The sequence below is a fragment of the Leuciscus leuciscus genome (genome assembly GCF_965113295.1).
Source record: "Leuciscus leuciscus genome assembly, chromosome: 14".
In the NCBI taxonomy this organism is placed as follows: domain Eukaryota; kingdom Metazoa; phylum Chordata; class Actinopteri; order Cypriniformes; family Leuciscidae; genus Leuciscus; species Leuciscus leuciscus.
Genome location: NC_138738.1, coordinates 7263337 through 7283173, shown reverse-complemented (window position 1 = coordinate 7283173; position 19837 = coordinate 7263337). Strand labels below are relative to the sequence as shown.

The window sequence follows — 19837 nt, the reverse complement described above, 5'->3', positions numbered from 1 at the left end:
TGCCCCCTTAAATGAATTTTCCAGTGCATTTTCTTTATTTTTTTACCTTTATACATACCTTTATAAAATAAATAATGTTCAATAAAGAAATATGCAATTATGGTAAAAACGAAGTGATAATTTTAAACATTAAACTAAAACCAGCAGTAGGTGGCGGCAAGTCACTCAGAGTCATTCATTCATTTAGTAACAAAGCAAGTGGCTGTATTTATTTACATTTACGCATTTGGCAGACGCTTTTATCCAAAGCGACTTACATTGTATTCCAAGGTACACATTTACATTCTTAACAGTTCTTCCTTTACCTGGGAATCGAACCCATGACCTTGGCGTTGCAAGCGCCAACGCTCTACTGTTTGAGCTACAGGATACCCATTCATAAAGCCTATTTATGTCCTATTAAAAGGATGAGAACGGCAGTAATGTAGAGTGACTTGCTAAGGCAGAGGTCTCTGCACGTAACCTATCATACGCACACTGCTTGTGTGGATGCAGTTAGTTTTGATGTGGTCATTTGATTGGATGCCATATATTTATGGCATTTGCCTGTTAGAAATACATGCTCGATTTTAATGTTATTTTAAGGTGGGATAGAATTAAATGAATGGCAAAATTCTGCATTTTGTTTGCGTACTCCCTCTGTCACCTCACATACCCCCAGTTTGGGAACCACTGAGTTAGAGATTCAAATGGACTCTACCTTGAAAGACTCAAAGAAGCCACCACCTCCGCCTCCTCCATTCTCCAGTTTGTCGTCATCTCCTCCCAGTCCCATCATGGACTGGCTGTTCACATGCAGCTCCTCATATAAAGTCTCCAGCAGCGCAGAACGTGTCCTCTCCTGGACAACACATTTTTTTTTAATGTAGTATGCATGCCGATGCTCCCACACAAACATAAAAACAAACATTTATGCCCTTCTCACCTCCAGCTTGGCAAACTTCTCTGCTTTATAGCAATAATATTCAGCATTGATCAGTTTGGTCAAGAGGAACTCATGAAACTCCGGACTCTAAACCAAACACAAGGGAATAAATTAGATTAATACAAAGAACAGTTTGAATGTTTTTTTAGATTAAATTATATATCAATTCAGTTATTTATTATTTATTAATTCACCAAGTCATATTGCTTACAATTACGCTAACAATCTATATTTGCAGAAGAATTGTTTATATTGATTCCATTATTAATAAAATATTAATATTGCTCGTCACCATTTTATAAAAGGCTTTACTAATTACGTTTCTGTAGTCATATCCAGACATGAACATTTTCTGTGCTAATTTTTAATGGGAAAAACCCAGAATTTTCAGAATGTATTCATGGTGTAACTGAACTAAGTGTGCTTGACACTTATTGGCATCTGAAAGTAGAATTAATAAACCAAAATACTTCATAAAGGAACATCAATGGGCGAATGATTTGTAGAATTTTGTGATAGAATTCCAGGACAATGATTCCATGTGGAACTAGTCATATTCCATGAATGCTGGCGGAAAATATGTACCTTTTTAAAGACAGCTGGGTCTGGGAGAGCAGGACCAAAGAAAGGCACATCATCTCTTGCCGTCACAGAGACCTACAATAACATAAAATAAATGATTACAGATATCAGGAAATCTTTCAAAATGATCTCTATGCACAATAAGCTATAAGTGACTAATATATTATATTGGGAATCATCATCACATATTTATTTGAACAAAAATCACTCCAAGTATGTGAGGAATTCCTATAACAAAGAAATGATTTATTCGGTATAATCCTTGGCTCAAGCTTCAGTTTCAATGATTCAAACAGGATGAATTAATGAATTACCTTATAGAGGACGTTATCAGTGCAGGCGTTCTCCACTTGCACCACTACGTAAGCGTGAAGGAAGTTTGATGCGATCATATCTGGTACAAATGGTGTATTTTCTTCTTGGAACACAATAGCCACGATGTCATTTCCTATGTGCCTCTTCCTCTGAAGCTGTGAAGTAATAAGAGGAAGCTGCCCGTAAAGTCTTTACAGACAATTTTAGATTCACTTCTTTGAACAGACCGGCTAGAAACGAAACTAAAACAGAGCATTCGCTTGAAAAAAAAATGTTTGTGGTCTCGAACAGAAGCAACACTGTTATACCAGTTTGAGGTTTAATATACTACTTTCACGCAAATTAAGCACACTCCCTTGTTGCATTAGAATTTTTATTTTAATTTAGGCTCTGACTGGCCCAAACATTTTGAACCAAAACTGGTTTGTTCTAAGTGTGAAAATATGCAGTTAAAACTGCAACCAAAATTCTAATGCAAGTGTGCATAGTAAAATCAATGAAGAAAAATACGGAAAAATTTATTTTCTGGGATTACTCATACTTTTAATTCACATTAACATAATGTTTATTTAGTTATGAGTAGTCCTTATGAGTGTCTTCACTTATTGTGGATGAAAATTTGCTATTAAAAAATGAAATATTAAAAATAATAGTCAGCCGTTAGTTTTATCTGACAATGTAATTTTCCCCGACCAGAAACAAGATTAAGATTATTGATAAATTAAACATTAAAACAAATGGAGAATCTCACAAGGAATATGCATAAAGAAAATGATTTAGCATGTTGTATTATAAGCATATTACTTATTGTTGCACTACAGTTTTTCTTTTGATTTTAGGGTGAAATATGACCTGGTATGTTCTTGATGTTTTTGATATGCTTCGCCCTTATACTGACTTATTATTTCCTAAATTTCCCACAAAATAACAATATTGGATCAAAATATTATACATATTGCAGACTGATTTGTGTTTTATTACACCAATGATCTCAAAGCCCTGAATTTCAGAACAATAATTAAATTTATACTTGATTTAACATGCAACAAAAGAAATGGAAAAAGAAATAGCATTCTGCAGGGTGTCAATTTGATCTCCCATAAACCTTAAAATGTTTATCCGATTAGCTTTCCTCAGTTGAACCGCTCATTCGCTCTCTTCACAGCTTGCTCATAAATACTTATTAGAGAGTACTGTCATAACAGAAAAATGGTTCACAGACATTCACAAGTTCAAAAGAAAACTGCTTGTCTTTATCATCAAAGTGTTTGGGAAATTAATAAGACATACGGAAGCACGTTTACAGCCCTGTGGCAAACATCATAGTCAAAATGATGTTTTCAGATAGAAACAAATCATTTTAAGGCAAAAAAACAAATTTGTCATTGCCAGTCTGGAGGCCATTACCATATCACTATACGGTAGCTCTCATATAACATCACATATCTGGTACAATAGCGATTAAAAAGCAGCAGGTGATGAGTCTGTACCCATATGTTATCTCTGGCCTCTGAGGTACCATATTGAAAAGGGTGTGTTTTAGTGGCCAGCATTGTAAGAGGGCAATCTGTGTTGAAACCCCTAGGTGATGATCTCCCTGTGCAAAGCAAAACATGCATGACAACAGATGGCTTTCCAGGATCAGTCCTTTTGCACAGTTTGATTTGTTTGCTAATTACCAGAGCATTCTGTTGGTCGATGGATTTGGCCAGCAGAGGGAGAGCATCTCTGGGGGCTGCAACTGGTTACCCAAAACTAACACTAACCGTGACATAAAACAATATTCCAGAATGTTACTCGTTTCTCATAAAGGTGCTAATGTATTTATCCATATTTACCCACCTTCTAAGGGTGATCAAAGGTTGATTTATTTAAAGGTGTCATGATGTTTTTTTGTTTTTTTTTATTCACTTATATTGTTAAAAACAAATATATATATGCGGGAATACTACTAATATTGAAACAAAATGAGGTCTTACCTGCTGGGAATCACCTTCAGTGTATGGCAGCTTTGTGGACACGTGGAACATGATCTCTTTATTGTGGAAGTTTAAGTAGACTGACTCGGTTCCTGTCTGGCCATGTGTCACATCCAGGCCACCACGAAAGCTGCATTACGAGAAAAGACCAAAGAGCTCTAAATTACTTTTTTATATTTATTAAGATAAAAATTTAAACTCAAATGTGCCAGCTGTTATTATGTTTTTGGTCCTGTGCTTTTTTTGCACAATGCTTTTTTGGTCCTGTGACAACATTCAAATCAAACAATCACAGCTGTTACTCAACATTTAATCCTGACCTAGGCCTGAAATCAAAGGAAAATTATAATGTAATAAGATAAGTTTGCAACTGAACAATTCTTCATCTAACCCTTAAATGTAATTGGTCAATAGGAATGTTGTTCCAGGACCAGGAAAAAAGTCCTACTTGGGTAAACCATCATGTACTGTTTGTCTATATACCCTTTAAAGTCATGAAGTTCAATCTTCTCTCCCAAGAACTCCAGAAACTCAACAAAAGCTGGACTTTCCTCATTGTTTCCAAATAGCTCCTCTTCTGTTGTCTGTAAAAGAGAGAGCATATTTGGGCCACAAGTTTCACAATTTATATAAATTAAGCATGGTGAAAACCAGGAACATAAAAACAATGAAAGGGGATCTGACCTGGGCAAATTTCTGGTAGATGACTCCAAACTTGAAGTTGTTATTGATGACGTGCTCATCAAAGGTCACAATGAGTCTGGATGCCTTGAAACAGGTTACAAACGAGGGTCAGTGTATGAAAATTGCATGTGTTTTTTTATTTTATATGTTGTTGATGTGCCTGTTCCAGCTTACCTTTGGGTATAAGACGGGATAAAATCTGTCCACATTCACCTCTTCACAGACAAGCTTGGGAATAAATAGATCAAATAAATTAAATAAATGAAAATAGTGATTTATCTCATTTACACATCTCTAATCAAATTATTTTCTCTAATTACTAAGGTTGTCGACTTAATTTACAACAAAAAGTGATGCAAATTAGGCTAAATGTATTTACTCATCACATTAGGTTTATTTTCTCATTGAGATAAAATAAATGGACTTCAAAATCACTTTTTGTAATATCTCATTAGCATTGGACTTTTCTCAAGAAAACATTTACATGTGGAATTAATTAATTTAAATGTATAATTGCCACAAAAAAAAAAAAAAGAAAAAAAATTATTATTCTCTTCTCAACCTACCTTCGCCATCTGGACAACATTAGGGAACTCGGTCAGACAAGAAATAGGGATCACATCATGGTGGGTTTTAAACTTTGACCTAGAATTAATAGACGAGAATAGAATTATAAGATTCACAGTATCACAGTAGTATTCACAGTAGTATAACAAAACTAGTGTCAACCTCAATTGTCCTGTATTAAAGTCACTTTGGATAAAAGTGTCTTCTAAATGCACAAACATATAAATGTAACGTTATATTTAGCATGCAGGAAGGCAAAGACAGACAGACAGAGAGAGATGAATGGTAGTTCATTCAAAAAGTAGCCATATGAATCACTCCAGAATTCACAGGTGCCCTTGTCAATTATTTTACAGCGAGTGCGTGACATTCAAAGAGTTCATGAAGAGCTCCCTTCATAAAAGAGAGGCTTTTAAGATCAGCTTCTTTCTGACATGTACACGGCCTATTGTTCCCATCCCCATCATTAAAGGGCCTCAAGACAGGCTGTGGGTTATAAAAGAATAGATGTGCCCTTGTGTTCCTGCTGCATATTTTGAGCACTTAAGTCAGACCAGCTTCGAGAGAATATGTAACAGAGGAGAGTGGATGTGAATGTTTCGGGAACCGGGTTGTGCACCATTCAGATCTGAATTGAGAATTGAGAGTAGCAAAAATGATGCAGTATTGTAAATTGAATGTAAGGAAGTAGCATTAAAAGGAAATGAGAGTTTCTTCTGAGAAACAGAGATGCACATTTTGTGGCTTTTGTGTATCTTAAGGTATTTAAGAGAAAATAATCTGTGACAAAAGTATTAATGAGAACTGAGAATTTAAAACATGAAAGCAAAACATTTCTCATCTGGGAAGAGTCGAGAGTGTGTGTGTTTGAAGTACCTAAACAACAGACGAAGGTGCTCCTGGTCTCCAATCACATCATACTTCACAGAGAAGACCAGGTGTCCTAGGGCGCTGTCCACGGAGTAATAATTAAAGTGTTCCTGTGGGAAGAGTTATAAACAGACATAAACTCTCAGAAAGACTCTTTACTTCACAGATTGCTAAAAGCTCTGACCTTAATAGACAGCAAGCTCAAAGAGTATTATCACTGCAGAGGGAAATGACAATAACGGCAATAAAGGACAGAACAACCAACTCAAACACTCCTGTTCACATTAGAATCCTCCATTTATTTGTTCATTGGTGAGAAAAGAGTCCTGATTTGATTTTGGGATTGGACTCCAGAATCTTTTTTTATTTTGTATAACCTGGCATATTTCAATATATCAATATTTTAAACTAGTTAGATATATATAAAGATATACAGATATAAAGAACGAACGAACGATAGATAGAAAACGAACGAACGAACGAACGAACGAACGAGATAGATAGATAGATCGATCTAACCTTGCCCAGGAAGTGTTTCCTGTAGATCTTGGCTGTGCTGTTGGTCTCGAGTTTGTCCTGTGATGCTGGGCAAGGGGGCGGTTCCTCTGGTGAGGAGGAGGAGCCTAAATCATGATTGGTCCCTTCAATCCAGTAACCCCCGAACTGGGGCAGAAGAATCAGTGGTAAAGAACCAGTACGCCCCAATACCTGCCAACCCACAAAAATGTATTTTACAACCAGTACAACAAGAAAACACATTCATATTTACATACAGGGCCGCCAACTTTTGAGTTTAGCTTGGAGTGAGTTTTTTGTGTGTGTGTGTGTGTGGGTGTGGGGGGGGGGGGGGGGGGGGGTATGTAAAAACAAATATTGCATCACAATTGATTGTCAAAACATTTGGTAACTAAATAGAATTTTATGAAGTTTAGTGACAACATGTTACAATGTTTCCATTGTACAATGACTGGTAGGATACAGTTTTTATTATTGCTTGATGAAAATTTCAAGATTTCAATTCCATTCTTGTGATTTGATTCCGATTTTGATTCAATATTGACTACTTTGGATACATGTTTATTTTAAATTTTATTTAAAAAAAATAATCTCACCTAATGCTGTAAACATAGAGGGCCCAATCTGCTGGTATTATTAAAGGTTAAAAATAACAAATGAAATTAAATATAATTCAGTTTTTGTTATAATAACAATTATTTAATGACATAAGTAAAAAATATAATAAATATGTAATATAGTGCTCAGCAAAATCTCCTCTCTAGCTATTTTTTCTATTCAATTAACATGCTATGGTCATTAAATGGCTTTCCTGAGGTAAATGTAACGTTATGTGACATAATTGTTCTCCTGCTGTTATATATTGACCTCTTTCCGTGGTTGAAAAACACTAATTGGTCGATATTATGTATACTTTCGGTAAGTTGTACTGCATCTTTAAATAAAAAAGTAACAGATGATCGGTTCACGTGCACTTGAACTGAGGCGCTCAGCGATCTGTCACGTCACATTTACAAGCGCCAAACGTATTTGTGTCTGAATTTCGTAATAAAATTGACGGAATCTAAGAGCTGATAATTAGTTTAATATTAAAAGTACCTCCTTGCTCCGCAATTTTTCTGTGCGTGAGAAAATGGATGTGTGGCGTGAGAGCGTGTGAAAAGTGTCAATTGCGTGAGAGTTGGCAGCCCTGTTTACATATAAAAAGACAAACAAGTTTGCAACCTCATGGACGCTGGGATATGGAATGTAGTCTTCCTCTGTCTGTGGAAGCAATAGAGAGAGATTAAATATGTTGAGCCCTTCATTTGAGTCAATTTAAGGTGAGGATGAAAGAAATATAAAGGTACATGAAGAGTAAAAGCCCTTAAACCCAAGGCTCCAGTCTAGACCTGCGGAGACTCACGATTCCAAACAAACCCTGACTATACAACTTTCACAAAGCCTGAGGTGAGAGCATCAGATCACATGTTCTGGTGTTTTATATGCTGGCCTTAAAAGCATGGAACAATAACATACAGTACATCTCTATATTTATGTAAAGACTTCCTGGGAATTTATATTTTGTGTTTAATATGTGATTTACCTTTATAAACTCGCAAAAGTATAAAGCATTACATTGTAAGTAAGTTTGTGTACGAGTGCTCCCTAAGGGGCCGTTCGCACAGGACGTGATCCAGCACTACTAACACAACTGAGCAGAAGGTGCATTTGTATTCTGCAAAAACACTTTCATCTGCACAGAAGACGCACTTACTTTATTAAGCAAAATGAAATAAGATTATTTTTAGAGAAATATAACAAAATTTGAGGCTCAAAATAAGCCAATGGCATAAGAACAAACTTAATTTAAATGTAATTTAAAAAGAAAACAAGTTTCTTTTTTTCTTGTACATTTTTTCACACAATGTCGCTGCTTGTCAAAAGTTGAACTATTTTCAACCCGTCTTAAAAAGATGCAATGCTTATGGCACAAGATGCTGAAAAACATTGCATTGTAAGTGCTTGTCTATTGTACGTTGACTCATTTGGAACTAATTTTTTAATCAATACTTTAGATTTCCATCATCTTGGATATTTTCATTGAGCTAGTTGCAAATCATTTGGTCTTTTCTCTGCAGAGAATACATGCAGTCCTGCTTTACAATTTGGCCAAAAGGTATATTAATAGGCAGCATAATTATGCTGCCATTCTTTTGGAACAGCCTTTATGTCAGATGTGGCCCTGGGACGCATTAAAATGTCAACATTTTAAGGCAACAGAGAATTTATGAACTTTAAAGCTATGAGACCGAGGGTTAATGCGAAAACATCTGTCTGGAATAAAAGCAACATTGTGTGTTTCTGTGTGCATGTGATAAACACAACGCTGATGGCAGGGATGGTTCGTGATGGCTATAACACTTGATGTGTGTTTATGTGGCTCTAAATATACACACTTACTTTGAGAGGAGGTGGAAAAGAGCACCTCTGCTCCTCCATTCTACTGCTCTGTGTTTTAAAAAAAGGAGAGGATATTTATTTAGTACATACAGTTAATTTAAAAACGTGCATCAAAATTCACATACATTAATAGAATGGTAAATATCAGAAATTAGAATTCATCATTTGAAATCAATAACTTGAAATAATGTATATATTTGAGAATTCTCAGAAATTGAAAACATGGTCAATATACACCAAAAAAATTTATACAGATATTACACAGAGATAATTAGGCCTGAAACATATTCTACGCAAGAAGCTATTCTAATCTATTCAAGCTATTAATGAGCCATAGTAGACACTGGCATTAAAGTTCTTCTTGTTATAAATGTATAAATAACAGAGATATTTAAAAGAAGCTCTATCGCTTTCTTTATGGGCAGTACAGTTATCACAGTACTTTTGGATTTTACACTGAAAATCTGAAATTTAAAGCTGAAAATGTAAACTGGAAAATGTAAACATTAAATGAGTTTAAAATTTAATTTTTTTTTAAAGTAAGAATTTGTAATTATAGTTAAAGTTTAGAAGTGTAGCGCAAGACGCTCTTTGGAACATCTCAAATTGCAATGGTTCAACAAACCTTAAAATGCATTAAACAAGCATTTCCATACATGCGTAGAATATATTTCTAGCCCAACACATCATAATTTCAACAGTTGAATGACATAAGAGTGCAAGTCATAGGTTTAAACAATAAAGATTGAATATGGATTGAGAGACGTATTGAAAGAGAATCTCAGAATGCAGACGACAGGTAGATGACAGTAATAATAAAGCAGAGACAGGGAAAGTGTCACAAAGTTAAAAGGTCATAAAAAGCGAGAGATCGCAGGAAAAGCAATAAACACAAAACCGGATGAAAATGTGGACTTCTCACCTGCATTCGCTCTATCATTGCAAATATATCTGATGTCTGAGAATCAGGAGGAGAGAGAGAGGAGGATGAACACAATGATAAAGAGAGAGATATGACAGTCTGCGAGTCCACTTGACATGAGAACTACTCTCGCCTCTCTAAGGGACAGTGGCTTCGCTGTAATGGACAGAGCTCCCTATACTTTGATCCAACGATCAACGGCGCATCAATCTAGCAGGCGTCCTTCCTCCCTCTCATACGGTTCAACTCAATGAGAGATGAAGACTGTGAAACAGCATAATTTAACACGGGGACAGAGCAGCTGTGGGTATGAGGGATATGACTTGACTAGCTACAGCTGCGGTGTCATATCATTCAGCACACAGCTCAGAATAAACCAGCATAAGAAGCCAACATATATTAAAGGGAACGTTGTTCAGAATTCCCTGCCTGATTATTAGCATCACTATTACTAACGCTCATACTTAGGGATAGAATTTGAACAAATTTCTAAATCGAAATATTAAACGCAACTCATCCTGCACGAAGTGATTGGATTTACAATTATCAGTGATAGGTGAAAAAAAAAGTAAGTAACCACCTAGCAACACTCAAAACACCCTGCAATCATATAGTAATCATCTCACAGGCAAACACTACTGAAAATATATATTTTTTAAATCTAGTTTGTCAGAATGCTAAGTAGCATTTTTAATGTTTAATTCTGATAAGACTGCAGAGTCAGGACTCTGCAAAATCCTTGTCAGTGATTGATTGATTTTTTATCAGAAAACGCGTTGTAAACTTAAACTTACACTTGCATAACACACACAGAGTACCTTAAATTACTTCAATGTAACAATATGCTGTATTGAAACTGGAACTACAATCTGTTTCTCTCTGACTTGCTGATTCATCAAAAACAAGCACGCACGCACGCACGCACGCACGCACGCACGCACGCACGCACGCACGCACGCACGCACGCACGCACGCACGCACGCACGCACGCACGCACGCACGCACGCACGCACGCACGCACGCACGCACGCACGCACGCACGCACGCACGCACGCACGCACGCACGCACGCACGCACGCACGCACGCACGCACGCACGCACGCACGCACGCACGCACGCACGCACGCACGCACGCACGCACGCACACACACACACAGTGATTTACAATTTATATTGTTTTTATATTAAGCTAACTGGTTTCTTCAACTATAGATGCTTATGCCACATTATGGCACAATTACACCAAAATGTCAATTTTGTTGAGTATCCTCATAAGAGCATTCTTTAATGAACGTAAAGAGTTGTGAAAAAATTATGGAAAATATAGAGGCGCAGGAAAATATGACATTTATTATGAGTTTATGGGAGGATTGTTATATTTTTTGAAGCCTAATGAATGTTTTTTGTATTTAATGTTAAATTGTATCTATAATTCTATAATTAATGTTTAAAATTGGGGGGAAAAAATCATTTTCATGGAGACATCAGTAGCTGTATAGTATCAGTGATACTGGCCTTCATTCATAAAAAGATGCCATTAAACAAGTATTTAAATGATAAAATATATGAAAACTTTTAAATGTTTAATAAATGTTAATAAAAACACTTAAACTTAACTCGATTAACAGCAGTAAATTATACATAATACATATGCTTTTTTTTTTTATCTGTTAGTTTTAATAAAAACCCCTGTGATTGGGACATAGGAGTGCCTGAAGTTGAAGAAACACCCAGTTAAACTATCTTTACTTTATATAACCCAACACTTCTTTAAGTTTGAATTAAGGCATTAATTAGTCCTCTTATTTAATTAACTGTTGGGTGGTCCCATAATATAGAGGTCATTTCAGGGGTTTTCTTTATCCTTGTGGGGACATTTACAGCTAATGCACACTTGAAAAATTGAAATGCTACTTCTTAAGTTAATTTCACAAACTGTTATGAATCAACGAATTGGACACAGCAGTGAACTTGACATTTCTCAACATAAGTGTGAGAACTCTTTCTCAACAAAGACATCCTATAACATTATTTCATCACGATCTTGCACAGTACACTCTGTACGGATCCTATGCAAGCATGTATGAATGAGAAACCCTTATCAGATGCTGAACAAAATCATATTATTTAAAATCATAATACAAATCTACTTTTATCTTTTCATTTTGTACTGGGTCACAATCAAGAGGTCAATAACTGACATCTAAAATGACCTTTTCATGACAATTTCTCCCCTTAAATGGACAAAAAAAATGTTCCTTGTGAATTCAACAATAATATATTATTTAAATTGTGAAGCATTTATACATCATGATAATATCTGTTAAATTGTGTCCAGACAGCATGATTCTCATTACTGAATTGCAGTATGAGAGGAAAAATCATCATTTACAATAATGAGAATTAAAAAACGAAATTAAAAGTAAAGCATCAGCACACATTCCAGTAAACAGAAACACAATCACACATTTACACTATTACATGTCTATACCCTAACCCTTGGTCTTTTTATACAAGCACACACATTTATATAAAGTCACACATTTCACTATGATTGATATTTTTTTTTCTCACGCGTTTATAAAGTCTACTTACATCGCTGAACCGCCTGCGGTGGTGCATGGCAGTGAGTGCTGGACTGCGAAACCTGTACATACTCTTAGCCATGATGAAGTCAATTAAATCAGCTGGACCCTTAGAAACACACAACTGTGACCTGCAACGAAACACTCTTTCTCTCAATCTTCATATGTTCTGCTCATGAGAAAAGCAGCGGGAAAAGCAAGAAAAAGACCGATAGCTTCCTCAATCTGCAGCAACTTCCCGTATCAGTCAAGTGTGCCATACGAAACTCTTATTGAAGGAAATCACCGGTAACTGACACGTGTGTGTGTGTGTGTGTGTGTGTGTGTGTGTGTGAGGCTGTGAGTACAGAAGCATCATGCTCATTCAAACCACACATGCCCCCTCAGATTTACTAGCCAAAGGACAATGACATGCACATTTATTTTTATTTTTGATAATTAATATGTTTATAAGCAACTGAAAAAAGCACAAATGTCAGGGCATCTCAAAACATCTCAAGGACCCCAAAAACACCTTAAACCACATAGGATTAAATTGCAATTCAATTGTATGTCCAAAATGCTGACAGAATTCAACAATTATCAAAATGCCAAACTGCTCTTTTGAAAACTTTGAAAAAACCCATCGACTGGCTTGTGAAGGTTTGCATGATTTCTAAAGCGAGTCTGTGAAAACTCTTTGACTTTTGGATGACCTCAAGAGGTTAGTGCAATAGCGGAAACGGGTGAGGTTTGATTGCAATGCATTTGCTGTAATATGCAAGCCTCTCATTCTTAATTCCCCAAATATCTAATATAATATATAAATGCAAATATTTCCCATTCCATTACAGTTTGTCTGTCAGAAATACTGCTAAAATCAGACTAAAAATGTACAATGGTATATCATAATGATGACATGAGAGCAGAGTTCATGAGAGATAATATGATTTCCTGTTGCCACAGTTGCACAACTATAATGCATTTTCCCACACAGTATTATACAACAGCATGAAAGGCAGGCGGTTTAAAAACCCTAATGTGAGAATGTAGTATGGCAAGAATGACAAAAAACAGCTTCGAAAATGTCTATAAAAGTGAATAATGTGCAACCAAAGCCAAGTTACGATGATAGAGTTGGATAGAAGCCTCGTTCAAAATGAACTTCTGTGTTTTCTAATATCTTTTACATTCAATGGTGTTGTTGTGGTAAAACCATCCAGTCTGAATGCTATTATTACTCTGGGATTTGGGGGAATCTAACGTATCATCCAAAACCTCTGATTCCAGGATCATCCCTGCCAGGATGATTCCCAGGATCCAGGTGTTTACAAATTCAGGAAGGAATCAGTCTGGGGAAGCCAGAATTTCATTCCTCTGAGGTTTCTATGCAATGTCTGATCCCAGAGGAGAAAAATGTTATTTCTCAGAGACTTTTCAGATCTATTTGCACTTAAAGTATCAACTTCATCTCAGAAGTTTCACCTAAAATTAAGCAGGACAAATAAAAATAGACAGGAACGAGACAATTGTTGACAAACAGTAAGATTACAGAGCTGTATAATTAATGTGGATAGCATAGCCGACGAGAAATGTTTTGAGTTTTTTTTAAATCTCAGAAATCTTGGCACCGTTTGCAACATTTTTAAGATCTCTTCTAAAACTCTAGAGGTGTTTACTATATATTACTAGCATATTTGTCTAAGGAGAAAAATCTGAGAAGCAGGACACTTAATAGTTCTGTAAATGATTTATGTCCTATGGTTAACTTCAACCACATGACCTCTCTCCAAAGACATGTCAGCAAACGTGACGTCATCAACCAACAAGATCTATAATACCTGGATTTCGATGGCAGTTGCTCATCTGGCGGAAAAGATAATAAAACAATATCAAATCTACTATGCAAGTTCTGCATTCAGGTTCAGTGTTATTCTTGTATTATATACTATAATGTTCACCTGGTTCGGAATGTGCCATTGTTTCTTTATGTAAACATGCGCTAGACGGACGTCTTTAACCACTGCGTTCATATCGTTTGTAGCATCTAGTGCATGACACTGCATTGCCCTCAAGTTCAACTTTTAAAGGTCCCATGACATGCTACTTTTTGTAGGCTTTAATATAGTCCTTAGTGGTCCTTGGTACTGTATCTGAAATCTCTTTCCAAAAATTCAGCCTCGGTGCAGAATTATAGCCCCTTCAAGCCAGTCCCAGAATGAGCTTCCTTCAGACAGGCCGTTTCGGTGTCTGTAGCCTTAAATGATAATGAGGAGGAGAAAGGCGGCGCAAGGTGGAGGGTGGGTGTGGCCTTGACCATCTTGCGCAACGGTACCATGCATGTTTGTTTACGTTGGATATATTGCAATGGCACGAAGACACGCAGTCTTTCAAGCATTTCAGTTTGACCCAGAATCTGATCCAGATGGAGAAGCAACGGATGAAGAAGTTACAACTCAGCGGCTCCAGCAGGACGTTTCCGAATGGTTAGTTTAAAATATTATGTCTGGATACGGTACTTTATTCGGATGGTTTACAGTTATCATCATGTAGCTAACGCTAACCTACTGTTGCCTTTTCATGAGAGATCTGTAACGTCTGTAATTTATCTTATTACAATTACATCAAGCTCTGCGATCTTGAAATGCGGATATCGCGCGCGCCATATAACCAACAGGAAAACGGTTATCCAAATAACAAAGACGTGTACAACACTCGCGTTACAGTGTGTGTATTCACACACATAAACTGCATAGCTGCATAGCTAATGTGACAGCCACATTCTACGTGTAACAATCTAGGTAACCATAAACAGTAAAGCAACACACTTATATATCATTAGTTGACTTACTTGTCCGAGGTGTGTAGCTGAGTCAAAGAGAGTGATCCAGACTTTAGTTTCAGACGTTCAGCAAGCCCAGCTCTGTATTGACCCTTCGGTGTTCATTTGTACATCCAATTATTGAGCAATTATTATGCTTCGCTTGCTCAAAAGCCATGATATCTCTCGTGGACAAACTAAAATCGCGCGCGCGCGCGTTCCTACTTCCTAGCGCATTTTCTCATGGGCGAGAAATATTCTCTGGGCGGGCAAAGCAGAGACAGGGGAGGTAACATTTCCTCCTTATGACGTCATAAGGAGGAGATTCAAGATCAGCGCGTATGAGCCTCCATTTTCTCAAAGGCAGAGAAAGATAGCAAAAGCTCGATTTACACCGATTGAAATTTCTAGAAACTTGGGGACCATATACAGGCTAGGGGAACTCATATTAATGTTAAAAAACCTCAGAAAGTGAAAATTTCATGTCATGGGACCTTTAAGAAATGCATCTCTAGACCTGCATCTCATGTTTTTAACCACAAAAATGCATTCTGTGTGAATGGCCCCTAATACTCTGTTTTGCCATAATGATAGTTTGACAGGACTTGCAAATTATCTGGCCCTGATACATCATCTCTCCTGTATCCAATATATTCCCAAACCTCGGATGTTGTTGTTTTTTCTTTTCTTATCCGAGTCCTTATCTTGCCCTCAGTGCCCTTAATTTACCTTTCCTGTTTCTGTGCTTTCTTCTACTACCATAGTATTGTCCACACGGATATGTTTATCACTCTGAGTTTTATTAGAGTATCCACAGAAGGAATTCAAAACAGTAACGTAGGGTATAACAAAACAAAACTGACGCTTAACTTCAACAAGAAGCTTTTGTCTCTTCCAGGATACCTATACATCAAACGAAGAAGAGGATGCAGATGAATACGGATCACCAGAGTCTGTCAAGTCCAGCAGAGCGAGTGAAATGGATGAGACCAGACAAAGAAGTGTGTGAGAGAGAAGAATAAGTAGTGTCCTTGATTGCGTTGTTACAGATGATGGTAATCAGAACTCTGGTGATTGTGAGTGGAGAGGAGGTGCAAAGGGATCTGGCGTGCTTGTGACAAGTACCATGCATCGTTGAAGAAATCAACTAGCGTGTCACGAGTGTTTCCCGAATAATTCGTTTTGAGAACTTTCTTTTCCAGATTTTTTGCTATAAATTACGGACATGGCATCTGAGGATGAGTTCTAATTTTTCTCAGTTATTTTGCTTTATTTCCATATTCAATCATAGGCTCCTTCTTACATACTAGAGCACGTTCGCACATGCGCACTCTTCAAAAACTGCGCATGTCAAACTAAAAGACGTAAATGAAATGTGTATATATTCGATATAAAAGATATAGATGTTGCTTGTTTTGCTCAAGATAAGGATTTATTAAGTCCACATGTCATGAAAACAAGAAACTCTCCTTCTAACAACAGGTCGAGAGCTTTTGTTCAAACCACACAACTTTGCGATGCTGTTTGCGAATGTTCATTGGAACTATGGTTTCGGGAAACACAGACTCGTTGAACTACACTGATAACGACAGAACTTGCGGCCATAGTTGCCTTACAATGCTTTTGGGAAACACACCCCTGTTCTGTTCTCTTGCTAGATTTAGGCGCACTGCATTCAGATTGCACTCAGTAATTTTAGTACTTCAACTTATTTAAACAATTTTAAACGTTTTTTTAAGCTTACATTTTTTAAATCTAATTTTTATATTTTGTTATTTCAATTAATGAAAATTATTTCTAATAGTTTTAGTTAACAACAACAACAACACTGGTGAGGGGTTTTTTTTTTAGACAAGTGAGGAATTACACTGCAGGAAAATGATGCACACATTTCCATTCCATGTATTAGTGTCCATCTTGAACTGTGACATGAAAGGCAGCAGACAGGGGGAAATGAGTCCATTTAATGCTTTTAGGAGCACAAAAATAAATATAATGAAACATTTGCCATTTAAAAAGTCTCCATTTGTTCTCAAAGGGAACAACTGAGATATTAAAAAGAACCCATTTACAAGATTTTTTTTGTACCAAATCAGCAGACTCTGTGTACAACAAAATCTTACTTTTGCATTATACAATATTGCTTACTATTAATAGCCTGGGAATCACACAATATTGCTTACTATTCATAGTCAGGGAATACAACAATACCATAATGCAAAGTCCATAATCTACAGAAAATAAACACTGAATTAAAAAAAATGCATCGGTAACTTGTTTACAATCCAATTTTACTTGGATCATGCAGAAACTAAATTCACAGCCTTTATAAGCCCGGTGTGGCTCTACAGAGATGCTGAGCTGATTGAACAGTATAAGCATCTCGCATTATAAGACACTTGGTGAAATACATAAATGCTTAACTGCACAATCTAGAATGAGCTAATCTTATTCTACTGCTCAAAATACCACCGGGACGCTAATCATTCTAGGACATCCCTAAACACGGACACTTCAATCCTCCTGGTTCCCAGAAGCCCTTGTGCTAATGGCTCTCAGAGCTGCTCAGAGACACAGATGAGTTCAATTAAAAAGCACTTGGGTGTTAAATAAGGGGAATAGGTGTCCCAGGAGAAGAGCAAGCATTGGAGAAACAATGGCTCATCTTCAGCTAATAAAACTAGCTAAAGTCTTATTCAACAACTGATATTAACAGCCAAAAGAGTGGTCGCTCAGAAGAGGCGAGAGAGGCTGAGCCTCCCCAAAAATGTATTTACAGCCTCCCTGGAAAGTCCAGTAATGAACCGCCACCGGTTCAGCTCACACTAAAAGGTGCCACTGCTATTGAAGTGCTTTAATTTGTGGTTCATCTGGAGATCTTGATGCCTGGAGGAGCTTGGATTTCTTTTTGGATCACATTAGCATTCAGTTCCTCAACAAAGTATAATTTCTAAAATTAAAATTGGATGTTGGTCCTTGAGGGGGAAATTGAGTGCTAGCGCAGAATTATCTGGTTACACACTTCACATGCTTAAGCATGAATTACTAAAGGATCATTTCTATGGAGGATTAGGAGTGCTGTCTAAAAATACAATGAAGGAATCAATTATGAATTCATAAAATAATACATTTATATACTAATATGTTTTTTTCCACACATGCTTATCTCTATCTATTTGCCAATCAAGCTGGTACTGTATCTATACTTGTCAATTTGAAGAGATTTATTTACACTCAGTAAATAAGGCTCAGGCTCAGTAAGATATTTTAATGTTTTTGTAAGTCTCTTCTTCTCACTAAGGCTGCATTTATTGGATCAAATATACAGTGAAAACAGCAATATTGTGAATAATTTTCTTCAGTGTCACATGATCCTTCAGAAATCATTCTAAAATAAATCTACAAGAAATATTTCTTATTATTATCAATGTTGAAAACAGTCGTGTTGCTTAATATTTTGTGGGAATCATACACTTTTGTCAGCATTCTTTGATGAATAGAAAGTTTTAAATAAAAATCTATAGTAACAATATAAATGTTATCAGTTATATGCATCCTTACGGAATAAAATAATTAATTTCTTTAAAACAAAGTTACTGAATAATTTAATGACTGATTTCATCCTTTTATTTTTTTAGTGGCACTCCAATAATCAAGTCTTCCATAGAAAACAGAACAATTAAAAAGATAAAAAAGAAAGTTGGATACATGTAGTATGCACACACACACACACACACACACACACACACACACACACACACACACACACACACACACACACACACACAAAAAGAAGCAGCTTATCTATTTGCAATAGTTGGTTGTCAAAGGAAAAAGGGAAAGACAGTTGAACAGCAGGAAGAAAAAAATTAGAGAAGGCAGTTGTTTGATATTCCTACCACTTCTCCGACTGAACCTAAGGCCATGCTGGAATATAACTGGATTAGAGGAAAGAGGAGTGAAATGTTAAAATCTGCCAAACCTTTAGAAGAGTCGGAGCAGATGATGGTGGAAAGGACTTGACCAAACCAGGACGTTCTAACGGGTCAGATATTCGCGGGATTCGGCCATCTTGTTTCCTGTGGACAAACAAAAATCCTCAGAACTAAACCATGTTCCATAACAACTCAAGGCAATCAGATCATTCACATTTTGTCACAAGTGTTCGTCTGAAGATCAAATTAGAAATGCTCGGTATAATCGACTGCTCCAGCTGAGAAGGAATTTATTTGTTAGTAATAGTATGCAATACAAGATGCCGAAAGAGACACAGGTGGGGTGTGTGTGTGTGTGTGTGTGTGTGTGTGTGTGTGTGTGTGTGTGTGTGTGTGTGTGTGTGTGTGTGTGTGTGTGTGTGTGTGTGTGTGTGTGTGTGTGTGTGTGTGTGTGTGTGTGTGTGTGAGAATGCAGACTGCAGTACGGTTCAATGACACACTCCGCATGGAGTAGAATCAAGCCCTCAGTTTTTGTTCCCTCCCTCCGTTGGCCTGTAATTTGACTCAAGCCAGTGGTGCAAACACATTATTTCACATCACATCGAATATTCTCAGCTCACGTAGCTTTTAACTGCCGACCCTAAATCAATTAAAACTCCCCTGCCATTTGGCACACAATCTGTTCCTCCATGCCATTCTGGACAAATACAAATGT

The 19837-nt window shown here is 36.7% G+C and overlaps 1 protein-coding gene across 7 annotated transcripts in view; it reads right to left on the bottom strand.

Moving 5' to 3' along the window:
* The window catches only part of rap1gapb (RAP1 GTPase activating protein b), a 57429-nt gene that overhangs the window by 15003 nt on the left and 22589 nt on the right, over positions 1-19837 (bottom strand). For 5 of the 7 annotated variants that reach the window (XM_082189610.1, XM_082189614.1, XM_082189608.1 and 2 more), the window contains 14 exons: positions 19170-19266; positions 8881-8928; positions 7663-7701; positions 6442-6630; positions 5929-6032; positions 5052-5130; positions 4660-4713; positions 4486-4569; positions 4285-4385; positions 3802-3931; positions 1822-1977; positions 1511-1582; positions 926-1012; positions 701-841 (listed from right to left, as the gene is read on the bottom strand). In XM_082189610.1, coding sequence (XP_082045736.1) covers positions 701-841; positions 926-1012; positions 1511-1582; positions 1822-1977; positions 3802-3931; positions 4285-4385; positions 4486-4569; positions 4660-4713; positions 5052-5130; positions 5929-6032; positions 6442-6630; positions 7663-7701; positions 8881-8928; positions 19170-19266 — 1381 coding nt within the window. Of the gene's footprint in view, positions 1-700; positions 842-925; positions 1013-1510; positions 1583-1821; positions 1978-3801; positions 3932-4284; positions 4386-4485; positions 4570-4659; positions 4714-5051; positions 5131-5928; positions 6033-6441; positions 6631-7662; positions 7702-8880; positions 8929-9802; positions 9839-12397; positions 12808-19169; positions 19267-19837 lie in introns of those variants that run through there. The other 2 variants (XM_082189612.1, XM_082189611.1) reach the window with 2 other exon arrangements.